At 37.2% G+C, this 19,534-nt stretch overlaps 1 protein-coding gene across 7 annotated transcripts in view; it reads left to right on the top strand.

Annotated features, from left to right (window-relative positions):
* EML4 (EMAP like 4) overlaps positions 1-19,534 on the top strand; it is a 167,047-nt gene that overhangs the window by 128,632 nt on the left and 18,881 nt on the right. For all 7 annotated transcript variants that reach the window (XM_043984396.1, XM_043984399.1, XM_043984398.1 and 4 more), the window contains 5 exons: positions 2,403-2,528; positions 7,250-7,381; positions 8,013-8,080; positions 14,208-14,296; positions 18,162-18,259. In XM_043984396.1, coding sequence (XP_043840331.1) covers positions 2,403-2,528; positions 7,250-7,381; positions 8,013-8,080; positions 14,208-14,296; positions 18,162-18,259 — 513 coding nt within the window. The remainder of the gene's footprint in view (positions 1-2,402; positions 2,529-7,249; positions 7,382-8,012; positions 8,081-14,207; positions 14,297-18,161; positions 18,260-19,534) is intronic.

Here is a 19,534-nt window from a genome sequence, read left to right as displayed (position 1 = left end):
CCAGAGAATTCTAGTTCATCTGAACTGTAAACAACAGCTCAAATAAGTAAGTTTTTTTTTTCACATGCTGACCACCGTGAGAATATGAGTAGGGAATGAGCTTTTTGTTTTCTACAGCAGACTGTCTCTTCAGTCATACAAATGACTAAAAATTAAAGAGATTACAGGCTCCCTTTGTATTTACTATTCATCTATTGCTCCTTCCCCCAAAAAAGACATTTATCTGTGTAAAGTAAAATGTAGCCTTAAAGGCCCATTCATATGTTAAGATCATGCAAAATTACTTAATAAGCTGCAGCCACAAAAGTAACTTTTTTAGCAAACTTCGAACAATTAATATCAAGCAAGGCTTAAAACAATGTGTGTGTGCTTTTTTACATATACATACACACATAGTTGCCAGTCATACCCACCACTGTCTTGTATGATGTCCTGTGCAAAGTTAAAATGTAAGAGAAATTCTGTATATATGGTGAGGTTCCCTAGATGTGCCTGTTATAGATGACATACAATGGATTGCATCAAGTTCCAGAGTGCCACAGGACCTCTTCAGGAAGAAGGAGAGTCAGTAAACATTTATTTAGTGCCTGCTATTATCTCATTTGATCCTCACAGTAATCATGGGAGGCAGGAACTATTATTATCCCTGTTTTACAGATGAGAAAAATGAGGCAAACAGGTTTAGTAACTTGACCAAGGTCGCACAGCTAGTAAGTATCTCAGGCTGCTTTTGAACTCAGATCTTCCTGACTCCAGGCCTAGCATGCTATCCCACTTTATCACCTAGCTGTCTGGTGCCTGTAAATGCAGTCCCAACAACAACAAAAAGGTTGACATAATACATTCTCAAAGTAGAAGACATTTTAGAAGGTAAAATATAGAATTGTTTTTAAATAGAATTCAATGTTTTGGGTAATTTAAGTGACCAAGAAAGGAAAGACATTGAGTTTCCCTTTTCATTTAAACAAAATAACAGTTAAATGATGCATTCTCCTGGTTCCATGATTTCGTAGAATTCCTGTTCTCCCCAGTCCCTCTATATTTTAAAATCTTTATCTTCAAACTTCAGCTTAGTTTCTACCACCTTCTTGAGGTTTCCCTGGTTTCTTCCCCCTCAAAGCTAAAATTGATTTCTCCCTTTAAGATTATTTTTCTCCCTATCTATGTACACGTCACATACTCTGATAAGTTGGAGAACCCATGAAGGCAAAAAACCTACGTTTTTCTTTTATCTCTGTTTACTCCATGTTTAACACATTGCCCCCTCTAAGTTGATTTTTTAAAATAGGAGATTGTCTGAAAAGGAGATCCCTGGACATCTCCTGGGTTTTGTTTCCAGATAGATGGAAATTGGTTAATAGTTGCATTATCACAGCTCTAGACCAATCAGGCAACTCCATTTTCCCTAATATAATTTTCCAATGGAAGGTGCAATTCCTTTGTAGCCAAAAGAACATCCACCTGCAGTTTTGCCCTTTTTCCTGGAGTAAGTCTTTATATTCTGTTCTTCAGTGATACCTGTTTTCATACATATTAGAATACTGTTTGTATCACTGTAATGGAGGGAATAAATTGCTTTTTTGGGCAGAGTCAGGGAGGGGAGACTATCAGTTGTTTAGGTGTAACATTTAGTATATTGAAGGGTTGTTTACCTAAAGAGCCTTATTAGCAGTAACTAACACTTATGTAGCACTTGAAGGTTTACAGAGCCCTCACCTAAGTGATGCTGTGAGTGAGTTAGGAAGTAAACATATCACTATTCACACTGTTAAGGGCTAAAATTCTAGCTAGTCTGTCTAAAATATCTAATGAGTGGTCGCCAATAAATTATAAGCTTTAGCAAGAGTTAGACTTTTAAGCGTTTATTAAGGAGAATAAGAATTTGGTAAAGAGAGAGAAAGGCCTAGATTCCTATCTATTAAAGGGAGAGCACATTTTTAGCTCCCTTCTCTGCCAGAGTCCCCAGGAAAGAGCCCGAGACTGAGCGCCAGTCTCTTCCTTCCTCCTCCCACTAGCCCGCGTCACTTCCTGACGCCAAAGAAAAGACTCCTGATCTTGCCCTCAAAGACCTTCGCTTCATGGGCGGAACTCTTCTACAGTAAGTCTCCAGCAGGTGGCGTCATTCCAATCGTTACAACACTTAGAGATGAAGAAACTGAACACGAGAAAAATGAAGAGATTTGTCCATGGCCACATGGCCAGTAAGTGTCCAAGATGGGATTTGAATACAGGCTTCTTGTGATTCCAAGTCTAGCAGTTTCCTGACATACCATGTTACTATTTTGTTGATCAATATTTGATGCTCTTCCACCAAAAAAAAAGTAAATTATAATTGTGTACTACAAATGCAGCCTTCCCATAGTCATTACTATGTGATGGCTTTATAGAAATTTATTTTTTAGGTTCCTGAACAGTATGGAGCAATACGGGCAGTTGCAGAAGGAAAGGCAGATCAATTTTTAGTTGGCACATCAAGAAATTTTATTCTACGGGGAACATTTAATGACGGTTTTCAAATAGAAGTACAGGTGAGTCATATTTTATTTGAGTATTAATTAAAATTGTAAGTGAGACCCTTTTTTTTGCCCTTAAGTTGCCCGGGGGGGGGGGGGGTAATAGAAAAACAATTCCAGTTGTCTTTATTTTTTTCTACCTCTCATCTCCCTTCTCCATCCTTCCCCACCCCCTCCCCCGCAAAAAGAAAGGAAAACCCTTTAATCGTAAATAGCTGAGCAAAATCCAGCAAAAGCAAATTCTCATATTGGACATGTCTATGTCCAAACTTGTACATGTCTCATTCTGCATATGAATCTATTGTCCCTCAGGAAATAGGCAGCATTCTTCCTCATTAGTATTCTACAGTCATGATTTGTCATTGTATTGGTCAGTTTTTTAAGTCTTTTAAAACTGTTCATTTTTATGGTGTTGATGTCACAATATAAATTGTTCTTCAGGTTCTGTTCACTTCAGTCTTCATTAGTTCATACATGTCTTTACAATTTCTCTTTAATCATCTCTCCATTTCTTACAGCACAATAGTATTCCATTATATCTATATACCAGAATTTATTCAGCCAATTCCAATTGATGGGCAAACATGTCCTTTGTTTTCAAGATCTTTGCCACCACAAAAAGAGCTGTCGTAAATGTTTTTGTACACGAGACCTTTTCCTCTTTAATCTCCTTGAAGTAGAGGACTAAGTGGTTCTTGCTGGAGTTTAGTAACATTTTAGCCATAGTTAATTTGTATATTTCTTTAGTAATTTGTAGCATATTTTCATATGCCTAGAGATAGTTTAGATTTTTTTTCTTCAGAATTGCCTATTCATATCTTTTGACCATTTATCAATTGGGAAATTTCTCCTATTATAATTTTTAATCAGTTTCTTCTATTTCTTGGAATTGAGATCTTTATCAGATAAACTCACTATGAAGTTTTTTTCTCCTTTAACTATTTCCCTCTTAATCATAGATGCATTGACTTTTTTATACAAAAGCTTTTTAATTTTAAGTATTTCCCTCCATCCTTATCTCCTTTACTTTTTTCCTCTCTTTTCTCCCTCTTTGCTCTTTACATAGAAGAAAAGGAGTGTGAACCAAGCCTGTAGTCAGTACCAAGGTTCTTTGCTTGATGAAAATAGCTTCTAGCCCTTCCCTCTCTCTTCTTTTCCCCTTACCCAAGCCCCAATAACAGGTTTTTAACCTTATATTCCTTTCAAATCTCCCTTCACAGTCCCCACTCTGAAGTCCTGTGAACTTAGGGTTTGTTTTGCTTATGACTAAGTCCTCCCTAGGTCTACCCTCCCAACTTAGTACTCTCCCTGTTTGTTCCTGTTTCTCTCTTGAATTGAATGTATTTCTATGTCAGCATCTTTATATGTGGTTTATTTGTGGGTGTGTCCTTTAGATAGTTCAGATAAATGTGAGATTCAAGTAAGGCCTGGCCCCTCCCATCCTTTTTTCATTTGTATAGACTTTTACTTTCACCTCCCTATTATTATATCAGATTCATTCCACCCCCTTTTTCCCCTTTTCTTCCCTGTTGTATACTTTATTCCACTTCCATTCCTTTCTTAAGATTATTAAAACAACAAAAATCACTTCTGGTCCCTCCATCTTGTCTTCCTATATGATCCCAAATAACATACTCAGGAGATGCTTATATCAGCCCCTCTCCCCCCAATCTACCCACCCCCCAACTCTGGAATGTGAACACTTAATCCTTATACAGCCTTTTCTCTGTTATTTAAACTTTGGTTTCTATGCAGCTCTGTTCTTTTCATCAGGAATATTTGGAAGTCCTCTTTTGGAAGATTTGTTTTTTCTCCTGTAGAATTATACTCAGGTTTGCTGTATAGTTATTCTCAGTTGTAAGTATATAGACTTTGCCTTCTGGAATGTCATATTCCAAGCTCTCCAGTACTTTATAATAGTGGCTGCCAAATCATAAGTGATCCTGATTATGGCTACTTGGTTCTTGAATTCTTTCTCTCTGGATGATTACTTTGACTTCGAATAGCAATGACATTCTAGGAATTTTCGTTTTGAGGTTCTTGAGGTGACCAGTAAATTCTTATTTCTTCTTTGCCCTCTGGTTCTAAGAGATCTGAGCAGGTTGTTTGTTTTTTTTTCCCCCATGATTTATTGAAATATATATAAGCTCTTTTTTTAAAAAGATCATGTCTTTCTGGTAATCCAATGATTCTTATTTTTTTTTCATTGATCTATTTTCCCAAGTCATTTGTTTCTTATATGAAATATTCTATATTTTCTTTTTTTTTTAATTTTTTTGACTATTTTAATTTTTTGTTGTTGTCATGGAATTAGTACCTTCTGTTGTCATTTTCAAGGGATCTGTTATTTGGATAAGGGTTTCATACCTCACCTCTTATGCCAAGCCTTTTCTTCTATAACTCTCATTTCTTTTTTGTGTCTTTCCTCTGTTACTCTCATTTCATTTGCAGTATACTTTTTGGGAGGTGTGGGGGGACAATCAGGGTTAAATGACTTGCCCAGGGTCGTACAGCTACTAAAGTATCTAAAGCTGGATATGAACTCAGATCCTCCTGACTCCCGAGCTAGTGAACTATCCATTGTGCCATCTAGCTGCCCCTTCATTTGCAATATAGTTTTGTTTTTGTTTTTGTTTTTTGGGGGCAATGAGGGTTAAGTGACTTGCCCAGGGTCACACAACTAGTAATTGTCAAGTGTCTGAGGCTAGATTTGAACTCGGGTTCTCCTGAATCCAAGACCATTGCTTTATCCACTGCACCACCTAGTTGCCCTGCAATATACTTTTTAAACATTTGTATCATTTCTCCTAGGTAAGAATTCTAATTTATCTTTTTGGACAACCTGTGTTTTTCTTTGAGTCTTTGTTCTTTAGGCGTTTTAGGGTTATTCTCCTCTTCTGGGTTTGTGTCTTGTTTATCCGTGGCCTCATAATAATAGTTTGGTATCTCTTCATCTTTTATTGTTGTTATTTTTCTTTAACAATTATTACAGTGATATAGCCCAGACAACCCAGTGTTGCTGGCCTACCTGAGATTTCAAAGGGCTAGGTCTCTGATGCTGGACCCACTGTCCTGGGCAGGGAACTAAAATATAAGATCTGTTATTTCTTTTTAAAAAAATAATACACATTTTATTTATAGTTTTGAGTTCCAAATTTTATCCCTCCTTCCCTCCCCTCCCTGAGGCAGTAAGAAATCAGATATGGATTATTCATGTGCAATTATGTAAAACATTACCATATTAGTCATTTTGTACAAGAAAACTTGAATAAAAGGGGGAAAATGGAAGAAAGTTAAAAATAGCATGCTTCAGTCTGTGTTCAATCAGTGTCAGTTCTTTCTTTGGAGGTAGATAGTATGCTTCATCATTAGTGCTTTGGGATTGTCTTTGATTGTTGTGTTGCTGAGAATAGTCAAGTCATTCACAGTTCCTCTTCAAACAATATTGCTGCCTCCTTTTGGGTCTTTTTTCCCAAAGAGATCATAAAAAAGAGAAAAGGACCCACATGTACAAAAATATTTATAGCTGCTCTTTTTGTGGTGGCAAGGAATTGGAAATTATGGGGCTGCCCATCAATTGGGGAATGGCTGAACAAGTTGTGGTATATGAATGTAATGGAATTCTATTGTGCTGTAAGAAACAATGAGCAAGAGGAGTTCAGAGAAACCTGGAAGGACTTGCATGAACTGATGATGAGTGAGATGAGCAGAACCAGAAGAACATTGTACACAGTATCATCAACATTATGTGTTGATCCACTGTGGTAGACTAGATTCTTCTCACCAATACAACGATACAAGAAAGTTCCAAAGGACTCATGATGGAAAAGGTTCTCCAAATCCAGAAGAAAAAAAAAAGAACTGCAGAATATAGATGCTGATTGAACCATACTATTTCTTTTGTTTTGGGTGCTATTGTTTTTCTTTTTTGAGGTTTTTCCTTTTTGCTCTGATTCTTGTCTTATAACATGACTAATGCAGAAATATGTTTAATGTTATTATATAGATATAGATATATAGATATATATCCTATATCAGATTACCTGCTGTCTAGGGGAGGGGGGGAGGGAGAAAAATTTGAAATTGGAAATCTTATAAAAACAAATGTTGAAAACTTAAAAAAAAAATTGCTGCCTATATGCACAATGTTCTCCTGGTTCTTCTCACTTCACAATACTTCATTTCATACATGTCTTTCCAGGCCTCTCTAAAGTCATCCTGCTTGTCATTTCTCATAGCACAGTAATATTCCATCACCATCATATACCACAGTTTGTTTAGCCATTCCCCAATTGATGGGCATCCCTTTGATTTCCAATTCTTAGCCATCACAAAAAGATCTGCTATAAATATTTTTGTGCAAATATAAGATCTCTTATTTCTAACGCTGGGCACCAAGTCCTAGCTTCTCATCCCTAGGGATTTTCTTATACTGCTGGTCCGGCTTAACTCTGAAGAGTGAATCCATGATCCCAGTCTGTCTCCCCCCCCCCCCCCCCCATTCCACAGTTCTTTCCCTAGTCATTTTTCTCTAGGTAGAACTTGTATTCTTAGACTGAAAAGATGATTCAAAATAGTTTTTCCTTTGATCTCACTTCCCAATTATTTCTTGGTCTGGCATGCTTCTTCACTTGTTGGAACAGTTGCAGGACTAGCTAGGATGTGCTCCTTCCTGTTCTTTTTACCTTGGTTTCAGACTCTTATTTTTCACAGCCTTAATTGTATTTCATTTTCAGGGTCACACAGATGAACTTTGGGGTCTGGCTACACATCCCTTTAAAGACTTACTCTTGACCTGTGCTCAGGACAGGCAGGTGTGCATGTGGAACTCGGTGGAGCACAGACTGGAGTGGACCAGACTTCTAGACGTGAGTGAACCAGCATTCATTCCTCGGACTGTAAGCCCTGCAGGGAGAGTCCAAAGAATTATGGAAGGAGAAAATCTTGAGAATTCGAGACTTTGGAGAAGGGTAGAGAATGTAAGGAGAGATTCAAGTAGAGAATGCGGTCTTCTTTAAAGAAGTGAATAAAAGATAAAAGCTCCACTTATCATTGTCAGTGGTAAAAATGGCAATGCAGTGATGATATCCATCTTGTTAAGATACTGCGAGTTCAGCTAATGTGAGACTTAGCATGAGTGTCTTTTGGTCAAAAATTTGCATGCTGCTCTCTGGAGAGCAGGGTCGAGGGCTTATTTTGCCTTCACCCAGTACAGACAGTGCAGTCTTGGGGGTACTCTCTGCACTCCACCTGCCCCTGCCCCCCAGTCCTGTTTTCCCAAGCCCTCTTGTACTCTCCCTTCCTGCCCCTCTCCATTTCCAGTCTTAGCATTCTTTTTCATTTCATCTCCATTCTTTGTCTACCATGGCTATGATAAAGTTTATTGGAATTTAATGTCTTTGTGAGACTTCCTAACCCATATTCAGGTATGTTACTGCCACTGATACATCCATGGAGACTTTCTGGTGAAACCCCAACAGCTGTGTATCTCTCTTCTAGGAACCAGGACACTGTGCAGACTTCCATCCAAGTGGCACAGTGGTGGCCATAGGAACGCATTCAGGCAGGTAGGGTCTTTGTGGACTGTATAGCCTGGAAAGGGGGGGATGCTTTAACTCTTAACTAAAACATTTCTCCAGAAGCCTTCATTTGGATCTAGAGAAGTTTGTAGCTTTAAGGAAATGTTTCCCTGTCTGGGGCACTATGGCACATGGATGTACTTGGGGAGCCCTGTTGTTTTTTTTAATACAAAAATCATATGCATACAAACTTCCCTTGACATTCAGAGTAACAGAAAGTTTTCCTCCATTATCATTTCTTATTTGGGAATAGAGTTGAAGCATTCAGTTAAGTTTAGTGATTAAACAAAAGGAACACTACAATCAGACACCAAAGCATATACTTTTTAAATTCTTATAGCCTTTATGCTCTTTTCAGATGCTATGTGGCTTCATTTCAAGATTACAATGAATAAGAAAAGCCATTCATTTATGTATTATGTTTTTCTATTAACTATTTTATATTAAGTGCACAATTTACAAACATTTTGTCTGTCTCTAAGAATTTTCACAGATTGTTTTTCTTTTTCTTTTTTGTGTGTGTATGTGTGTGTGTGAGGCAATTGGGGTTAAGTGACTTGCCTAGGGTCACACAGCTAGTAATTGTTAAGTGTCTGAGGCTGAATTTGAACTCAGGTCCTCCTGAATGCAGGGCCAGTGCTCTATCCACTGCGCCATCTAGCTGCCCCACAGATTGTTTTTAAGGAATATAAAAAAATAGGGTCCTAGGCTTGGAGTCAAGAAAGTATGGGTTCTTATCTTTCCTCTGATACTTATCGGCTATATGACTTTGGGGAAGTCATTTAACCTGATGTGCCTCCAATGGAGGGAGTTCCTAAGTTCCCACTCTGGGAGCTTCCTCAACCAGATCCTTTGTGTCTTCAGTTACTATGACCCACCCCATCTACATACCAGAGAGACCAAAACATAAAGAATTTTGGTGGAGTTTTGGGGGTTTTGATTTTTTTTTCTTTTTTTTTTCCCCAGGGCAGTAAGGGTTAAGTGACTTGCCCAGGGTCACACAGCTAATAAGTGTCAAGTGCCTGAGGCCATATTTGAACTAGGGTCCTCCTGAATCCAGGGCCAGTGTTCTATCTACTACACTACCCAGCTGCCCCCTGGTTTTGATTTTCTTAAAAAGAGGGCTCAGATAAAATATTTCTACTTTGATTATCAGTTATATGTACACTTACATAATAATAAAATTTACTCATAAATGCTGACCTCTGTTTGTAGTTTAAGTGGTCCAAACAAACTATTTTCCTTGACTATTCCTAAAGCTCTCAAAGAAAACTGTCAACCATTGATAACTTAATATCAAAAGAGCCTTTCCTTTCTGAGGTGACTTCTTATAAATTGCTGGCACCACTAAGATTCTAAAATATAGTCTAAATTATTTGTTGTTGTTCAGTCATTTATATCCAGCTTTTTGTGACCCCATTTGGGGTTTTGGGGGGGGGGCAGAGACACTGGAGTGGTTTGCCATTTCTTCAGCTCATTTGACAGATGAAGAAACTGAAGCAAACAAGGTGAAGTGACTTGTCCAAGGTCACACAGGTATAAGAAGTATCTGAGGCTGGATTTGAACTCAGGTTCACTGTGCCACCTAGGTTTGTGTGACTGTTTCTGAAACAAAGGACTTCTTGGAATTAAACTTCTTAGAGTAATAACTTGAAAGAATGTATTCTCCTATATCCACCACAGCTGCTTATCAGTAGTAGGTTTTGGTAGGACTTCATCTCAAATTAACACTTATGTCCTTATACTCACATCAGATTTTTTGGTAGGATTTGGGAAGTCTGTTTTCTATTCAATTCAGAAGAGTTGTTTGTTTTTCAAGCATTCAAGCATGTATGTAGCAAGCTGTTATATTGAGTTAGTGATATTGGCTAGTCTTATAAGACTTGCCTACCCCCTGTTAAGGGCTAAAATTTTAGCTATTCTGTCTAAAATATCTAATGAGTGGTCACCAATAAATTATAAGCTTTAGCAAGAGTTAGGCTTTTAAGCATTTATTAAGGAGAATAAGAATTTGGTAAAGAGAGAGAGAAAGGCCTACATTCATCTATCTATTAAAGAGAGAGCTCATTTTCAGAGCGTCAGGCTCACCTTTCTTCCTCCCACTAGCAAACGTCACTTCCTGAGGCCAAAGAAAAGACGCATGTTCTTGCCCTCAGAGACCACAGTAAGTTTCCAGCAGGTGGTATCATTCCAATCGTTACACCCCAAAAGGAGAGAACAACTTATCAAGAGAAGGGTACCTAGGAAGGAATGTTTTATTGGGAAAGTTACAGGGATGGGGAGTGGAGCCATAGGAAAGTAGATTGCTGCAGCCTTTTAGTGGCAGTAAGGGTAGTAATTTGATAATATTATTTCTAGAAGTGGAAAACAGGGGAGGACATATGTGGCATCGAGAAGAGGCAGAGGGAATAAAGTGAAGCATGACTAGAGCTGCCGACTTGATATAGTGAGCCAACAGTGAGGCATTCACCAATCAGGACTTTAGGAGGTCTGGGATTGGGAGCTCTGGAGCCCAATGGGTTAATCCTCCAGGTCATCATCTCTAGTCAAGGTGGCAACCAAGATGGAGGTGTGGGGAGGGGAAAGAAGGAAGGAAAGTAAAATAGAGCAAGAACAGCCAGCCTTTAAAATACTCCCTGTTATAAAGTATTTATTAAAGTAGAACCTTTAGAGTATTCCCTTTTATTTTTAAAATTATGATCAGGTGACCACATCATAAAACCATAAGATTACACTATATAAACAATACACACTGAAAAACTAAAGCATACGTTAAGTAAAATTTAGCATTTTAATAAAATTGAGTATACAGAAAATTAAATATGTAATGATTTTCCTAATTGTTCTTTTCCTTCAAAATAAAATGAGAATTTTATTGTTGGAGGGAACCTTAGAAATAATTTGGTCCAAACACATCCCCTGCCTGTCTAACCACACAACTCATAAGTAGTTGACATAAAAACTTTAGTATTTTTATATAGCCAAACTTAGTTTGTATATTTTTTTCTATTTTTTTAGGGGGGTTTTTTGTATCAATAATAAGTTTTTGCTTTTGACAAAAATAATTTGCAGTTTCACAGAATTTCAAAGTTTAGGGGGAATTCAGAGGGTATCTCATTCTACCCATACCTAAACAAGAACTCCCCTCCACAGTATGCTCAACAGGATCATTCAACCTTTCCTTAAAGATCTTTGAAAGAAGAAATCTCTTAGGAAACTCATTGCAATTTTGGATAGCACTAACTATTAAGAAATTTTCCCTTACATTCCCTGAATTGTGCTATTCTGCACAAAGTTCTTTGAGCAAAGGGACTATTTTTTGCCTTTCTGCATATCCCCAGTACAGTGTCTGGCAAAATGGCACTTAATAAATGCTTATTGATTGAATGAATAAATGACCAGGGGCGCTGGGGGGAAACCTTCACTTCAAATCACTGTTTATTTCAGAGTAAATTCTAATGTAACTAGATAATTGAAATACCACTGACATATACTGGTTTTGTGACCCTGGGTAAATTAATTAATAGTTCTTGCTAGGGCTTTCCCTCTGAGATTAACTTCCATTTACACTATTTATTTGTATACACAGTTACTCACCTTTCTTGTCTCTCCCTCTAGAATTTGAGCTCTGCAACACATTTTTGTCTTTCATGTTAAGTGATTGTTGACTTATACTTCCAGGGCAGAATATTGTATAAAAACCCAGAGAAGAGAAAAGATATAGGGAGAAAGGTTCAAATTTAAAAAAAAAAATGGAGATTGAGGAAAGACTATCAGGTTTGTCAATTGAGAGATCACTGATAACTTTGGAGAAAGCAGTTTTGGTTGAGTGAAGTCAGAAGACATATTAAAGAGTTGGGAAAGGATTAAAGGAGAGACAACGATTGTTGCCAGCTTTTTTTTTCCTAGGAATTTGGCTAAGAAATGGAAGAGATAGGAGGACAGCTTGGAAGCTCTCCTTCTAATCCTTGGTAGGATTTAGACCATATCTGGAATCTCCTGTTCAGTTCCAGGCAGCTCATTTTAGTAGAGATATTTATAAGCAAAAAAGTCCATTTCCAGTGAAGAGTGCAGGTTGGTGAAGGGCCTCAAATTCATTTCCTATGAAAATCAGTTAAAGAATGAGGAATGGTTTGCCTGTAGAAGAGAAGCTTAACTGTGACATGGTAGCTTTCTCAAAGTATCTAAAAGATTATCATATAAAAGAAGGATTAGACTTGATCAGAAGGCTGAATTAGGAACAATAGATGGAAGCTGGAAAAAGACAACTTCAAGCTAAATATAAGGGGAAATTCCCTAACAATTAAAAATGTCTAAAAGCAAGGTGTGCTACATAGGTAGGTAGTCAGGTCCACTTCCTTGAGATCTCTAAGCAGAGATTAGATGACTACTTGGGAGTTATATTGTAGTGTAGGGGTTTGGTTTTTGTTTTGTTTTGTTTTGTTTTGTTTTGGTGGGTCAATGAGGGTGAAGTGACTTGCCCAGGGTCACACAGCTAGTAAGTGTCAAGTGTCTGAGGCCAGATTTGAACTCAGGTCCTCCTGAATCCAGAGCCAGTGCTCTATTCACTGCGCCACCCAGCTGCCCCTGGGAGTTATATTGTAAAGAGGAAATTTTGTCTGACATCATTTGGATTAAATGTCCTCTGGGTCCCTTTATCTTCCATATGCTGTGATTCTTTGAGTTTGAATACATAGCTTATAAATCACTGAAATTCATTTTTAATTATTCCATGGTTAGAGAGGGTTTTCATAACTTTTAACTATTTAATATACAAAGCCAAGGTTTTTTCTTACCTTTTGTTACTTTTTAAGACTTGGAAATTAAAGATAACAATTGTGCTTCATTCTATATAAACTATTTTTGTTTTTGTAGGTAGAATCACAGAATTTTAGACACTGAAAGGGACTTGAAAGGTTACATGACTGGATTATTGTTGTTTATCTGAATGACTAAAAATAACATTTTCTTTCCTGATTACTCCATCTGTCCACATGAAATAAAAATAGTGATTTTTTTCTATACCAGTCTCTCTGCCTCCATCTTTTCCCTTACAATACTTTATACATATTGCTACCAGTTTAAAATTTTCTTCAAAGGACAGTTTCATCGTGTTGCTCTCTTGTTTAGCAGCTTACCGTCTTCATGGTGCCTGCTGAATCAAATCTATATTTATATTCTGCCAGACTTTCAAGGCCCTATATTGCCTTAATCTTTCACTACTTAACTACAGTCAGGTTGGTTTCTTTGCTGTCCCCTACAAAGGGTTAGCAGTTGGCAAAAACTGAGAAGCAGACTGAGATTGTCTTTTCCATTGCAAGCTTCCCCTTTTTGTACCATTTCTCCTTCTTGATGTTTCTTCAAATAATTAATGTCCTTCTCTTACCAAAAATGTGCTTTTTGGAAATGTTCTGATATTTGTAATTTATACTTCAACAGGAATTTAAGTCACAGAATCACAAGATGTTCTAATTTGCCTAAGATCACACACTACTCATTAGTGGGAGAGCTGACAACTAGAATTCAAGTCCTTTTCAATCTTTTGCTCTTGCTGCTCCATGCTGTTATATCATTTCTCCCAAAGGTATTTGTTTTAAGACATACTTCTTGCGGTGAAATGAAAAGACTCGATTGTCTTTTAAAGCATCAGTGAGCAGATTGAAGAAGCATTAGTCAGGAGTTGGTATGGGGATCTTTCTGAAATCATACTACATGGGTGGCCATCTCCATTGCCTATACATTAAGCCCAACCCTGCCTACAAGCGTTCCATGTTCATATCTGCATCTTTCCCCTTCATTCATACTGTTTTCCTACCCAGGAATTTCCTCCCTCCCCCTGTCTTCTCCTTTTCCAAATACTATTCATCTATCAAAGCCCAGCTCAAGTCCTACCCCTTGCAAGAAGCCTGTCCTGAATATTTCAGGCCTCACATCTTTCTATTCCCTTAAACATTTCTGTAACATTTTCTGTATCTTACTATGTAGCATTTAATTGTTTTCAAATTGTTTCCTGTGTATTATATCTTCTGAAATCAACTGTAAATTTATTAAGAGTAATTTTTCCTTTTTGAATTTGTATAACTTAAATAATTATTGGACTCTTACTTCTTAACAGGTGGTTTGTCCTGGATGCAGAAACCAGAGATCTAGTTTCAATCCATACAGATGGTAATGAGCAGCTCTCAGTGATGCGCTACTCAAAAGGTAAGGCATATTTAACATGCATTATGACATTAAACCTATTTCTGTGATAAAATAGTCTTAATTTTTAAATAAAGTTGACTACTATATTCCCTGGAGCTGTTAAACATTTGCATGTGTTTCCTTCTCTCCCTGCCCTGCCCCCCCCAAAAAAGAGGATCAGATTGAGTTCTGTTCCAGGTAACTTCAAAGAGTTCACTGAAACTAAGTAACTCTCTAGGTTTTAAACCAAACACATATTTAGAGTGAACAAGTATAACTACATTTGTACATGTAAACAAAATACTGTTAAAATCTGATTTTCCACTAACTTAGAAATTTGAATGAGTACTAGGCTGTAGGTTAACATCTATTTAACAAAATCTGACTCTGTAGGTAGTGTGTAAATGAGAGTATAAAAGGAATATTTAAAATTTTAAACAGATTTTCAAGTCCCATTGAACAGCTTAGAAAATTCTATAGTAGAAATGATTGACTTACTAAACATATAGAGTTCTTCTTGTAAATCACCTTTTTTTTCTTTCTTTCTTTTTTTTTTTTTGTGGGGCAATGGGGGTTAAGTGACTTGCCCAGGGTCACACAGCTAGTAAGTGTCAAGTGTCTGAGGCCGGATTTGACCTCAGGTACTCCTGAATCCAGGGCCGGTGCTTTACCCACTGCGCCACCTAGCTGCCCCCTGTTTTGTTTTGTTTTGTTTTTCAAACAGCAAAAATCTGCCTTCCCACCCCACCCACTATATCCCTTTCCCCCCTACTTGAGAACTAAAGAAAAATAAAACACATTGCAAATATGTAAAGTAAAATTCTCATCAGCCATGTTGAGAAAAAAAAAAGTGTTTTATTCTGCCCTCTTAAGTCTTTCATCTCTCTATTATGAGATAGGTAGCAGATGGCATCTTTTATCATTATTCCTTTAGAATCATGGTTGGTCATTACATTAATTAGAATTTTTAATTACATAAAATTTTTATCTAGTAATTACAAGCATATCCTAAATTCAATTAGGATAGTTTAAAGCAACCATGTAATAATTATACTTCCTTAAAAATCCATAATTCCCTTTTCACTAATCAATTTGTCCCCAGTTCCCCTGACTAAAAGGAGTATCCTTTTCTTATGTTGAGAACTTATTTCTTTCCCAGTGGTCCAGGACTTTCTTTAGTTGTCCCCCTAACTGAATCTCAGAGCTATACAATGAAAAAGTAAAAGTTTTCCTCAAGTGTTGGGATTGTAAAGAATTCCCATTATAATAAACCAAAGAAGTTACATTGTTTGGGGTTTTAATTTTGATTGATTTTGCCTTTCTAACTATAATCAAAGAAGTAATACAGATATTGTTTGTTTAAACCAAAAGATTCAGTAAGCTTTGTTGAGTATATAGTACATACTAGGTGCCTGTTGTGATAGGTGGGCACAATGGGATTTAAAAAAAAAAAACTAAAGTAGCATAAACAAAATAGTTGTACATTACCCTGAGACAGGTAACATTTCATGCGTTTATTTTTGGTGTTTACCTCAAGAAATAATTTTTTTCCATGCCACTCTTAGAGCAATCAGTGGTGTAACAACTCTGGGCAATTATTATGCATTAGACCAAATGGCTGCTTTTTGTTTGTTTAAGAGCCTTCTTGGTTAGTGGTATATGAAAATATTTAATAAGAACTTCTCACATCATGCCTTAAAACGTATCCTCTCCCATCTTTACCTACTTCTCTCTATTCACAGAGCTTAAGGTGACCTTCCATCTCACTAAAGCCAGCCCTCTTTACCAAAGTCTGATCATCCCAGTTTTCAGACCTTATTCCATCAGTCATTTCCCTCACCCCCTTCCTTCCTTCACCTTCAGTATCTTCCTTCATACTGTTATCTTGCCATGGCTTACATACATGCTATGCCCCCAAAACATTTCATATGGACCTCCTAACCCATCAAAACTCTCTTCCCCTTCACTCTTAAACTTTTTAGGAAAACAGTCTATGCTTTTCTATGTGTTAATCACCTACTCTTGGAATATGATTTCCTTTTCCACTGTTCTACTGAAATTGTTCTTTCTAAAGTTACCACTGACCATGAACTTGCCTAGCCTAATAGCTTCTTCTCAATCCTTGCATTCCTTTAAATTTCAGTAGTATTTGTCATCATTGACCTAACCTTTTACTTCTTGTTTTCTTAATTTCCATGCTTTGGTTTTATCTCATCTGTTTGACCTCTCTACTTTGCTGGTTTCCCCTTCCCTTTTCAGTCCCTTAAGTCTTCCAAAGGGCAGCTAGGTGGTTGTGTTGGGTAGAGTGCAGGGTCTGGAGTCAGGAAGATTCATCTTCCTGAGTTCAAATCTGGCCTCAGACATTTAATAACTGTGTGACCCTGGGAAAGCCACTTAACCCGGTTTGTCTCAGTTTCCTCATTGTAAATTGAGTTGGAAAAGGCAATGATAGGCCACTGAAGTATCTTTGCCGAGAAAACCCTAAATGGGGTCATAAAGAGCCAGTCACAACTGAAGAACAACTGAACAACAAAGTCTTCCAAGGCTCTAGTCCTAATTCCACTCCTGTGGTTTTCCTCAGTTTTATCACCTTTTTCTGAATGACTCCTAGTTTCTTATCTCTAGACTCTGCCTATCCCTGAGCTCCAGTTCTGCATTTCCAGATGTCTACTGGACATCTCTACTTAGATGTCCTGCTAACATTCCAAAGTCAACAAATTCAAAACAGAAATCATCTCTAGAAAACTGGCTCTTCCACTCATTTTTCTATTTCTCTGTCACCCAGATTTAAAATGTCCAAGTCATTCTTGAACCCTTTCTGACTTTTAACAATCACCAGTCCCCGTTCCTGCCCCCCATCTAATCAGCTGCCAGATCCCTACTGTTTTTACCTCTTAAATCTCTCTTGCTTTCTTTTTTCTCCTTTCCATTCACACTGATATGATCCTAGAGTAGAACCTTGTCCCTTATCCCCTGGATAATAATTTCCTCTACTCAGTTCCGCACCATTGTGGGAGCCATCTTCCTCATACATAGGTATGACTGTCTTGCTCTTGTGTTCACAAGCCTTCAATGATCCCTCATTGCCTATCGAATAAAATTTAAACTCTTTACCCTGGCATTCAGAGCCATCCACAGTCCAGCTCTGACCAGCCTATCTAGCCTTAGTTTGTGGTACTCCTCTTGTTGCACTCAGTAATCTAGCCCCACTGCACTACTCACTGTTTACTGCTTCCCCTTTTGCTCTCCCTCAGTGCCTTTGCACTTGCCATCTTTTGTGCCTGGACCAAATTTACCCTGTATCTTCATCTATTTAACTAATTGTCCTCCTTTAAAGCCAATCTCGAGCACTACCAACTATATGGTACTCCAATAAGAAATGATCCCTCCTTAGAATCTCTCAGGCCATTCAATTTAATCTGTTCTAATGATTGATATTTAATTATTTTAGTTCTTCAAGGCAGGGGCTTTAAAAAAAAAACAATCAAAAACTTAAGAAGCACCTACTATAGGTGCCTGGAACTGGACATTCAAAGACAGAAGTGAAACAGTGCTTGCCCTGAAGTGGCTTTTATTCTAATAGAGGTGTATGGATACAATTATATCCCTGTCTAAACAAACAGAAAGCAGATACAAGGTAACAGCTACTGGGAGAGAGCAGAAAAGGTTCATGCAGAGGAAACTGAGTCTCAAAAGAAAACTGAGAGTGCAAGAGGCCGAAGTGAGGAGGAGAGAGCATTTCAGGGCTTACCCCCTGAATAAACACTTAAATGTTTGTTAAATTGAATTGAAAACATAACATTGTACATAGAGATCATTGAAATAAAGAATAAATGGAATTGGCAGTATATTTACTTTGTGAAAATCTTTTCACCTTTCATTGTAGATGGCACCTTCCTTGCTGTAGGATCCCATGACAACTTTATTTACCTCTATGTAGTCTCAGAAAGTGGAAGAAAATATAGCAGATACGGAAAATGCACTGTAAGTTGCATAGCATATCAATTTTTTTAAATGTGAAGGTAGACCATGTACATTAGTACAAGTGTTTAAATTTTATTAAGAAATGTAGATGTTTTTGTTAATACAGCTTTTAAAGATAATTATTGTTGAATACTTAGCACAGCTTTAGATATCAATTCATATCGATAAATTCTAAAATTACCTTAGAGTACAACCTTAGAGTTGTATATCTATGTCCATGTTTACTTTAAAAGGGAAGTAAATATGTGTGTATATATATGAGATTTTAGTACTTGTGTTTTTAGCTGTGAATATTCCCATAACTTTCTTTGGCATTAGACAGTACAATAGGGAATGCTATTAATTGTTTTCATGCTACAGTGCCAATTTCATAGAGATTCGCAATTTCTTATACTATCATCACCTATCCCACAATGTATGTGGAAATTTTAAATTTTAGCTTGTGTTTTTAATGTTCAGAGTAATAAAATAAAATGGAAAAAGGGAAGCAAAAAATGCCAGTGTCATGTCCCTTCTCTAACATCCAAATAACTACTGTCAGGATTATCCTACTAAGAAGTAATACTGAGGGTAGCTTGATGGCACAGTAGATAAAGCTCCAGCCCTGGATTCAGGAGGACCTGAGTTCAAATCTGGCCTAAGACATTTGATACTTACTAGCTGCGTGACCCTGGGCAAGTCACTTAACCCTCATTGCCCCGCAAAAAAAAAGAAGTTATACTGTATTTCTGTCTGCAGGTGATATATTTCCCTAAGAGAATGTAAGTTTTGTAAGGGCAAAAAATAACTTGTCTTTGTCTTTGTATCCCTGGCATCTGCCATAGCAAACCTTAGATATAGTCAGCTTCAAACATGATCAAGTTCTCATATAAGATAAGGTTATCAGTATATTAAAATATATTTTGGCATTGAGGGGCAGGTAAAAAAATGTCCATGGTCTAGTTCAGGGGGATGAATTACCAATCCTATAACAGCAAATGCTATAAAAAAAATTTAATGATTTTTGAAGAAAATATTCAAATTTCCATTTTTTAAGGAGCAGGGGATAAAATAAACTTGGACAGAACTTTGTGTGATGTTTGTCCTTATGTGTCATGACACACACAATATTCTTTTTATTTGTAGACTTGGACATAAGACCTACTGTATGTTCACATATTAATGTCCATTTTCGGAAACAATGCCATCCCCAAACTTTTGGACAAAAGCTGCCAATGGAAATAGAAGTGTAATTTAGGATTTAAGCAGCAATTAAGTTTGTTTTCTTATTAGTTG

The sequence above is a fragment of the Dromiciops gliroides genome, chromosome 2 (genome assembly GCF_019393635.1).
Source record: "Dromiciops gliroides isolate mDroGli1 chromosome 2, mDroGli1.pri, whole genome shotgun sequence".
Classification (NCBI taxonomy): Eukaryota; Metazoa; Chordata; class Mammalia; order Microbiotheria; family Microbiotheriidae; genus Dromiciops; species Dromiciops gliroides.
The sequence above is the reverse complement of the archived record's forward strand: the minus strand, read 5'-3'. Positions and strand labels throughout refer to the sequence as shown.